Below are 11,070 nucleotides of genomic sequence, written 5' to 3'. Positions count from 1 at the left end.
TAATTAAAATAGTATTCACAAGGCCTCTTAATATTAAGAGTAAATGAAAAGTTTAAAAAATATATAAAATTATTTACACTTTACAACAAAAATACTGGCAATCAATGCACAACGAACTTAATTCCGACATATATATTGTATATATTTTATTTCGAACAGTGTAAAATTTAATACGAAATATAAATATAATAATACAGCCACATTACAATAACTAAAATGGCACAATAAATTAAAGTTGTAAGCTTAACTGCGATTGTGACTAATCAGAAATATCAACAGTGCCAATATCAATATATATACATATATAGATAAGGTACATACATACACATATAGTGTTGGCCGACAGAAACTGGAAAATTGTCAAGCCCCATGACCTCAGTTCGGTTAGCAACAATAATGTTGAAGACGGGGCGAACGCAACTGCGAAGCCCTATATGATGATAGAATTCAATGGGGCAGGGAAATAAGCGAAAGCCGAAATGAAAATATTTCATCAAATGAAAGTTAATCATAGAAACGCATTCAGTAGATTTTACTGCGAAGCCCCGCAATGCCATCAAAATAAGTAAAGCAAAAGACATCATGACGCCCACATCTTGTTCGCCTCTCTGCCTCTGCCTTTGCTCTCTGCTTCGCCTCTCCGCTTTTCGTTTCATTGTGTTCTTTAAACAATTTAACAAATGCCACAAACGTCAATTGGAAGGCGTTCGAGGCACGTTCGTTAATTAAATTAATTGTGGCGTCTTTTGTCGATGTTGATGTCGCCCCTTATGCTACTTATGACCAAGCCAGACCAGAGCCGACCAGACCCAACCCAGGCCGACCCGGCCATAAGGCAAATGCCGGCATATGTATGTAGAGAACTGACCTACAAGCCGGGCCCCGCTGTCCGCGCTCTCACATGCCGCATGCCAATGCACTTCCACGTCTTTCAGCATTTTGTACCCCTATACCTAAATGACAGACCAGTAACTGTCACCGTCATTCGTTGATTTGCTCTAATGTCTGCCATAAAAAACATAATAGGAGAACATGTCTAGCTAACGAATAGCTGAAAATTAAATACACTACATTCGTGCGTTGGGACTATATTGGATTATTGCATTATTTATATATAAATTAAATTAATTAATACAGTCGAGTCCCGATAATTTGAAATGGAAATGGGATCAGTTTTTTTCGATTTACCCAAAATATAAATTATCGAGAAGGAATTTTTTCAAGGGGATAGAACTTTTTTTTCGATTTATCGCGATATTTTATATAGCGGGGTGTAAATTATCGAGACTCGACTCTAATAGAGATAAAAATTTATTCGAATTTTATTTGCATACTTAATTTATTTAATTTAATTGTTATAAAAAAATTATATTATATTTTTTTGTATATGATATAAATGCTAAAGAATTTTTCTTTACTCAAGCTAACGAAAATTCTAAAATAAAATATCGACTGATAAACAAGGATTTTGTATATGTAAAGCTTTAAATAACATATTTCATTTTTTTTTTTTCAATTTATAAAAACTTATAATAGGTTTAAAAATTATGTCAACATTTTTTTATTTTTTATTTTTATATATATAATTTATAATTTAGTGTATATTATTATTTAAATCGGTTTTTTATTGTCGATGTGATGTAAAAACTATTGTATAAACTATAATATAGTGATGTAAAGATGTAGAAAATGAAATAGACTATGTTATACAATATATCCCGTTTACGGCTATATATACTTGATACAACAACTGCTTTTGCCTGTAGCATATATTATAACAAAATAAATACACTCTCAATACCGATTTGCAATAAATTCGGGATATAGGAAAGTTTGATTCAGTTCACATGGCGCACATTCTAGTTGAGAATTCGCGTAAGCCCCTTTTGGGTAGACGCCTCGCTGACAGCTCCTATGTTGAGCGCTGATGTTGATGTTGATGGCGCTGTCGATGGCAGCATAAATTAGGCACAAACTAATTAAATGCGTTTCAATTGAAGTTGCAACTGACAGCAGCAACAGCAGCAGCAGCAGCAGCAGCAGCCACAGCAACGTCAGCCGCAACGAGCTAATGAGCAGAATGTTTGCATGTGTTTGTATCTTGCAGATACACGTACTCAATTCGCAGTTGCATGTGTCTGTGGCTTACAGCTTACAGACACACGTACTCACTCGCCAAGTTGATGGCGTAAACACGTTCGTGTTCTCGATGCTCTGGCAGCGTCTATAAATTGCAATTCGCCAAACTCTTTAGCTACGTTCTCTTTCTTTTTTATGTTTTTCCCCCATCGATTAGCTTATGTTATTCGCAGGCACAAGACTTTAAGAAAATTGACCGGAAAATAAATGTAAAGTTAAAGAGGTTTATTTTGTGATAGTAATTGGCAAAAACTTCTGTTATTTATTAAACGCAAACGAGAGTTTTTCTTTATATTCATGAGCGCACATATCTTTATAATACCGAATATTGGATTTTATATGATACTAAGATCAAGTTTGTGCTTTAATAAGTTATGTCCGATATTTGAGCTATTTTTATTGTAATGTTTATATTAAAATCATTTTAATAATGTTAAAAAGTCTTTTTTTTACAGTTTTTCCTTTTTATACCCTGAACCCATTGAAAATGGGAAATCAGGGTATAATGGTTTTGTGAAAAGTATGTAACAGGCAGAAAAAATCATCGCAGACCCCATAAAGTATATATATTCTTGATCAGGACGACGAGCTGAGTCGATATAGCCCTGTCCGTCCGTCCGTATGAGCAAAAGGATCTCAGAAGATATAAGAGCTAGAGAGCTGAAATTTGGCATGCATACTCGTGTATACCATAGGCAGTACGAGTTTGCTTTATTTTTTCGATAACTCATCCGATAACTTTTTTATCGAGAATAATCGAAAAATCGACTTGGTTTTTTCAGCTTAATTTGAACACTTTTAAACCTGGAGACTTCAAATTTGCGTTGTATATAGAGTTAATAGATATAAAGATTTTGTAATTTACAGATTTTGGATACCACGCCCCCTTCGCCCCCAATTTGTAAAAAACGCATTTCAAGTACTAGAGACTTGTGCTTTGGAATGTACACACACTTTTACTATATGATTACGCTCTAAAAGTTTCATTAAGATCGTGTGTCTACAAAAGAAATTATTCAACAAATAAATTCTCATAATATTGCCCACATTGCAGCGCAGCCTAAGCGCTGTCGCTGCTTACTGCGCAGCTAGCAGAGCGCGTGCTTATAAGTGCATGTGTATGTATGTGTGCATAAAAAAAGTCCAGAATGATTAGAATATCAGCTTGGAGGAGGGTTCAGGGTATCTCCTAGTCGAGCAGTCTCGACTGGAGCCTTCTTACTTGTTTCTATTGAATATTAATAATTAAATATTATTTATTTTTTTTTTTTTTAGTAATGAAGTATTAGTTTTGGAGTCTTATTATTTATGTTTTTATTATTATTATGTTATTATTTTTTCCAGACATTTTATATTCATATCTTAAAATTTTCATCTTTCTTTTTTATTGTTTTTATTTATTTTTTATTTATTTATTTATTTTTTTTTTAATATTAATTTATGTGAATATTTATTTGTGTTCTATTACTATTTCCTATTATTTTAGTTTTCACTCTGTAGACCCATTATTAATGTTTACTGGGCTACGCGTTCCGCTAGCAACGAATTTGTAAATTTCGTTTGCTGATTGTCAATTTTCCAAATGACTTTTTCATTGCCTACTTTTCACTTGCAAAACTTTTCCGCTTTTGGCAACAATTAAAAGCGCTGACTCAGCAGCAGCAGCAGCAGCGGCAGCAGCAACGGCTGCCGTCGCAGTTGGCCCGTTCCAAAACGGTTGGCAACAGCAGCAAATCAAATATGGCCAAAAACGGAAAGTCAGCCAAATGTCTCAGCCAGGCGGCACTTGAGGGCCAACAAACTTTTACCCCAGAGCCGCCAAGTCTGCCAAGTCTCTGTAGCTGTTATTATTGTCATCATCATCATCATTATCATCATCGCCATCATAATCATTGTTATTGTTGTTGCCTGCTCTTGGATCATAATGACACACATATGAGTACTCCAGCGAGTAGAGACATAATTACCGCGCTGAACCGAGCCCAAGCGACCAAAAATGATCTCTCGACTGACAGCTGACGGAGTAGCTAGCTGCTAGCTGCTGGCTGGTAGCTGTTAGCTGTTAGCCGGAGCCGTTGACTGATTTATGAAAGACACTTTTGCAAGTCGCCCAACTTGATTTTTTATTTTTTACTTTTTTTGAGAAACCGTTACGGCTCTGCGCTCCAACAAGTGTCTGTCTCTCAATCTGTCTCTCCATCTCCATCACCATCTGCCTCTCTGTCTGACAGTCTCTGTCTCTGTTTAAATAAAAACATATATTTATATATGTATTTGTATAGGTATATATGTGTGTATCTATCAATCTTTCTATCTATCCATCTATCTATTTGTCAGCACATTCACCGAATCTTTTGTCTGAATACCCTTTATTTCAAACAGCCAGCAAGGTAGATTAAAATTAGTTCTTATCAATTCAAGTTGAAGAAGCGAATCAGAAAGTTTTTTTTAGAATTTATGCTTTGATACCTCAAACGTGATTTCTAAAACATAATTAAGTTTAACGAAAAATTTAAATATGTAGACAACAAACAACTTTGTTTAGTCTTTATGACATTTCGTTATTTTATTATAAACATGGGATTCAATTTAAAAACGAGCAACATATTTGTATTGTATTTACTAAGCAAGACTTTGATTTCGGCAGAGTATTTGCAGTGCGGCTTTATGCATAGTTAGTTGAGGTATTCTCAATTTTGGTCTATTACGAATTGAAGTGTTTTGTTGTCTCTGAGCTGTTGTTGTTTGTTGCCAAGCACCCAAATGGCTCAGTTTTCTGTTTCTGTTTCTGTTTCTGTTTGTGGCTGTCTTCTTCTCCGTCTATGTCTACGTCTACGTCTACGTCTACGTCTACGTCTACGTCCACGTCTCCGTCTCGCCTGGCCTGCTGACCTGGCCTGAACTGAACTGAACTGGGCTTTTACGTCTGGCCAGACCCGTCGTCTCTTTGGCTGGCTGCTTGTTTTCTGTTGTTTGGCAATCACGATCGTTAGATCTCAGCTTTCAAAGAGTCGTGGCCCAGTTGCTGGCTGCCGGCTTTCCGCGCGAGTCTAAACTTAATTGTCAGCCTAATGGTAATGTCTGTCTTTCTGCCGCTGCCACGAATCAGCTGATCTGCCGCTGCGGCTGTTTGCCTGCCTTGATGACTGTTGCCTGATAATGATGAGTAAGCGCTTTTAATGCCTGGATGCAAAAAGAAATGCTTAGAACACCGCATCCGTACTCCACATGGATTCATGTGGCGTTTCACTAACAAAGCGTATAATTATATTTGTAAGCAGAACGGCCATCAAGTCCAACTATATTTAAATAAACAGCAGCTGTGCACATATACGTATACACACATATGTATAAATGAAATAGATCTCAAACTATTAATTTTATACAATAAAAATATCTATGATTACCTATAATTTAACTTATTTGTATTTTTGCTTCACTTGTATAAATATTCTGTTTTACATACAATTAAACGTATTATTTTCTTCTAAACATTATTTATTATTTCATTTTCAAACATTACCGACGGATACGGCTTGCTTCCAAGTTTAATCAAAACTAATTGAGTTTGCTTTCAAGACTGATCAAACTTGCTCCTGAGAGCGATCAAACTTGTTCTTGATCTAATTTGCTCCTGAGACTGATAAAGCTTGCTGCTGAGATTGATCAAACGTTCTCTGAAGACTGATCAAACTTGTTCTCGAGACTCGAACGATATGTGAAGACTGATCAAACTGATCAGCCGAGACTGATCCAACTTATTCCTAAGACTGATCTAGCTTGCTTCCGAGACTGTTCATACTTACTCCCCGACTGATCAAACTAGCTCTGAATGATACCTGATACTGATCAAACTTGCTCTCTGAGCTGATTAAACTTCCTGTCAAGTCTAATCAAGTCTGCTATTAACATTATCAATGTTGATCACGACTGATCAATGCTGCTCACATGGCTAATCGAAATTCCTTTTCAAATATGATCAGGCCCTCTCATAACATTGATCAGACTTGCTCTCAAGACTCATTAATAGGCTCATCAATGCTAATGATGCATGCTATCATCATCAATACTGACTCACATCAAACAGTTAATTACCTAAATCAAGTTGGATGATTGACATTGTAGCATTGTATTAAAGTTGCTTCAAAACCGAAGAGAATAAATCGATTTTGTGGAACATTTATTGATAAACATTTTTTTGCCAAACTACCTTTTTTTTAATTTTTATCCAGAAACTAAATAACACCCATTATAAATAACACCTAGTTAAAAAATATTTGAGTGTTTGCATTTTCCTTCAAAAGTTTAGTAGATATTTTTACTGTTAACAAAACTACTTTCTGGTTTGAGTTATATTTATAGAACACTGTCTAATTTTAATTTCTTAGATCATTTTACCCCATTCAGCAGAGACAACTGTCAGGACTGAGTATATATTTTCGTTTTTAACAAATCTCAATAATTTAAATTTAGTTCAAACCTCTGGAAACTCTGTTCAAAAACAAAAACCAAAAAAAAAAAAAAAAAAAATTAAAAAATCCATTGTGTTTTTTGCTTTTTTTTTTTAATTCGTATAGGAAATTGTTTAGCAAATATAACCTTAAATAGAATGCATTCACGCGGCTCTTACTCCCGGTCTGCGGACTCGAGACTTTCCGGCGACTTTGAAGATCCTCGTAAGCGTGGCATCTTGCGGAACACGAGCTGCCACTCCTATCGGCAGCAGCTGCAGAGCAGCCAGCATGCCAATATGCTGCAGGGCCTGATGCTACTGACGGGCATGGCCACATTGGTGTTGGTGCTCTGGCTGCAGAGCATGGAAACCACATCAGATGATCAACTTAGCCTGCAATCGTGCATATCCAGCTCACTGAATGCCCTCTGGCTGGGCGTATCGGGCATCCTAGGTCTGGACACCGTAGCAAAAAGTGCTCACATCCAGTACCCGGATCCAGATTCGCCACGTGCCTTTCACTGCAATCAGAAACTGGACACGATGCGCATATTCCGTCAGATCAGCAAACAGGTGATCAACCAGGAGCAGGCACTAGCGCGACTAGAACGCGCCGCCAAGAGCAACAGACCATTGCGATCGGTGGCTCTGCTTGGTCCACCGGGCGTGGGCAAAACACTGACCGCAATGGTGTTGCGCCAACAGTTTCCCTGGCCGGAGAACGTGCACAGCTACTCATGGAGCACCTATGTCCCGGACGACGCCCACAAGTTCAATGTGATACGCAACTTTGTAGAGGAGCTGTCCAGCTGTGGCCAAAATCTGCTGATTATCGACAATCTGTCGCCCTGTGACTACAGCTTTGTGCCCATCTACAACAAGCTGCTGCTGGAACGCGAGGGCGACTCCCACAAGGCGGCCAATCAAAGTGTGCTGGTGATTTACATATTCAACCTGGAGATGCAATACTATTGGCAGCAGTACGAGCTGCTGCAGCAGCTGCCCATGGAAACGACCATCATTAACTATCGCCCGTTCGGACGAGCCGAAGTGTTGGACTGTCTGGAGAACGAGTTGCGCTTGGAGCAGCGTACGCTGGACTTGCAAGCAATCTCCCACATCGTTGAGGAGGTGATGCTCGATGTCGAGGACGCGGGCTGCAAGCGCATACGTCCACTCCTGATACAGCACGGTCTCTCGGATCCACATTAAGTCAAGCTATCGTCGTTGCTAATCCATTCCAAGTTTCGTCTAAAATTTTAACGTAGTCAACTTGTCCAAATTTTACCGTAATAATCATACTAGTGTACTTCACCGGAGGCCAATAAAACAATAATGAAATTGTCTTGCTCTAAGGGTCTATGATGTTTATATTTATATAACACACATGTATATAGCTTGGAATCGAGAGGACAGATCTTTGGTTTCCACTTCAGTCTGAGTACAATAAAATCTTAAAAGTGAATGTCGTAATTGCTATAAGCGAGGTCAATTTATTAAGAAAACAATTCTTCATATGTTGCTTGTGCTGTAAATAACAAGTGAGCTTAAAATCTTGCAAACGTTTAGAAATTTGAAGGGTTTTCTTGTTTATGATTATGATTAGAGCTGCAAAACCATCTGCAGAAGTTATGTAAGCGATATAGAAATTTAATACCAAATCGGTAAATTTATATGCTGAAATTATATTATTTTTAAATTAAGGTAAAATGCCATTAGAAATTAATTATATATCACCAGCTGAGCTCTATATAATTTGGCATTCAGTTAAATAACTCAAGCTAAAATAAAGAACTCACACAGAAAATTTAAATGTATGAACTAGACTTGAAAAATGTTTTGTGTGTGGTAGATCTTTAGAGAAAAGTGAACGATGCATACTTTGCCCTAATGAAGTTTGTACTTGCTTCTTATTATTCCAGTCTGGCCTCTGGTATCGTTCATGGCATATCTTGAGTGAAGTGCGACGAAGAGGTGACTCAAGTGGCCAGCATTGAAGTGCGGCCCATGCAAACGACAAGAGTAGATTCTGAGACGAGGGCTTGCAAAGCGAGAGACATACTGAGTGAGAGGGAGACACAGAGAGAGAGAGAGAAGCGCGCTCGCGCTTACATTACGCACTGCGTTAAGTACTGACTGCTTAGAAATATTTGTCTATCACTCGAAATTCGGAGGTTGCTTCATCATCATCATCATCATCATCATCATCGTCGTCGTCGTTGTCAGCACATCATAATTTCAAGTATAGAAAAGTGCCTTGATTTTGTTTCTGCCTTTGCCAACGTTTCGCTACAATGGAATATTTTCTGAAGAGCTACAACCAAAAGTGAGACATCGTAAGACATCATGATAAACACGATGTGTGTGAGGAGCCTCCTCTCCTGCTGCTACGCACGAGATTATGTGTATATAACACCTATAACAGGCTTTCACTGTCAGGAACTTGGCAACAAGCTTCCGCTAAGTGCGACAATTGAAACAGAAAAAGTTTGCAATTAAGCTAATTTGAACCGTAGACTAAGCCCACAGAATTAAAGACTTAAGTACTTTAAAATTTCCTTTCAGGATTTTAATTGAAGAAATTTACTTATATACATTACATTAAAATTATATATATTTTGTAAAATTTTATAAAACTTAATAAAATTTGATAAAAAAAATGTATTTCTGTTTTTGGTTTTTTTTTTTTTTAATTAGCAAAAAGTTAATTAAAGGAAAAAGTTTAGAATGTATCTTTAATATATTTATCTTTATATTATTTTAATTATTTATTATTTAATTCCAATAATTAATATATATTAATATAGCTTGTTCATTCTAAATAAAATAACATTTTATTTAATTTAAAGTTTTGCAAAAAGTTTATATAAAATTCCATTGTATTCAAATAGACTAAAAAATAGCTAAATTTACAAAATATAGCATATAAATTAATTTTAAATTGAACTGAATTGCATTGAAAATAAAATTTACATTTCATTAATTTAGAGACTTGAATCGAATCCAACTAAACAGGTTGAATATGATATTAGCAGTGAACTTTCAACAGAATCTAAATTGATTTGCAATTAGTTTTGCAAAGGAAATTGAACTTATTTTGAGCATTTTTTTTTTTCACATCTGCAAGCAAATTAAAATTTAATGCAATTAATACAACATGAGATGGAGATTGAATCAATTTAAATACAAATTTATATATGCTAGCAGAGACTGAAGCAGAGACTGAAGCGACAGCGACAGAGACAGAGACAGCAGCGATCTTTTTCATTCAGACAAACGAATTGCAGGTGAGGGTATCAAAGCAGATGAAGCTTTTTTAAAGGTTCTGTCAAAGATAATACAACACAGTAAATAAAAATAATATTTTAAATATGTAAATATATAAATTTGAGTATCAAATTCTTACACTACATTCAGCACAAATACATATATTTATATACTCTTTTTATGACAGCAATTTTATAATATTTGTTTACCACAGTTAATGTTATGAAATTTATGAATATAAAATATACCTTTTTTTTTTTTTTTTTGAATAAAGACAACTTTATAATTTTTTTTAAGTTAGTTTCAATAATGCTACGCAATTTATGCGTTTATTTTGTTTTTATCACCAGCTGGCATCATAAAGGTGCTTATAATATTTATGGTATAAAAGCAAGAAACGATTCAACGATTAAATACTTTCTTCTCATCAGATTTATACCCTGCATTTTGTATTATTTTATTATTTACATGTATTTTATATATATAATTTAGCTTAAAATTAATGCCCAAATATTGAAATCCAACAAAAAATTAAGACAAACACTGCGCTCTCTCAATTTATAGTGCTCATTTAACCTATTTATACTACACATTTGAAACATATTTAAATCTCAAAAATGTCAAATTTCGCTCACATCGCAAATATATATTATTATTAATAAATAAGCTAAGCCGCTCCTGTTTCGTATATGCTCAACAGCAACCAAACATTGCTGCAACACATAAAGTAAAATCATCAAGAGCTGAGAGCATCATAAAGTCTTTATTGCCCTCATCTTACGATATATTTCATAGGCGGCACAGCTGAGAGTATCTTAAAGTCGATTATCTTTGAGCTATTCGCGGACAGTGCGTTCGCCTGTGATACGGCAAAGCGTAAAGAGCCAACAACCGCATCGAGGACAGGCCGCGTGGCCGCGCGGCTGCCAGTTGCCAATTGGCAATTGGCAATCGCCGATTGCGGATTGCAATGCGATGCAATGCAAAGCGTAAAACGCAGCCAGCGGCGTTTGTAGTTCATGAACGGCCAGCGAACTCAACGCGACTTGATAATAAGATACACATACAATATATGAGAAAAAAAAACAACACAAAAAGTAGACAAAAAACGAATACGAAAACGAATATCTGTAGCTGTGGGCGAGCGACAGAGGCGCGGGCTAAGGCTGGGTCTGGGGCTTGGACTGGAGCTGTGGCTGGGGCTGGGGCTG

General features: G+C 36.3%; 1 protein-coding gene across 1 annotated transcript; it reads left to right on the top strand.

Annotated features, from left to right (window-relative positions):
- The first annotated feature begins 6,657 nt into the window (after positions 1 to 6,657).
- Positions 6,658 to 7,947, top strand: LOC6583132. The gene has a single exon (XM_002008774.4). It carries the CDS (start codon positions 6,749 to 6,751, stop codon positions 7,802 to 7,804), a length of 1,056 nt encoding a protein of 351 aa, XP_002008810.1. The 5' UTR covers positions 6,658 to 6,748; the 3' UTR covers positions 7,805 to 7,947.
- The last annotated feature ends 3,123 nt before the right edge of the window (positions 7,948 to 11,070 follow it).

The sequence above is a fragment of the Drosophila mojavensis genome, unplaced genomic scaffold (genome assembly GCF_018153725.1).
Source record: "Drosophila mojavensis isolate 15081-1352.22 unplaced genomic scaffold, ASM1815372v1 contig_74, whole genome shotgun sequence".
NCBI classification, from domain to species: Eukaryota; Metazoa; Arthropoda; class Insecta; order Diptera; family Drosophilidae; genus Drosophila; species Drosophila mojavensis.
Note: the sequence above shows the minus strand (reverse complement) of the source record. Positions and strands in the feature narration are given on the sequence as shown.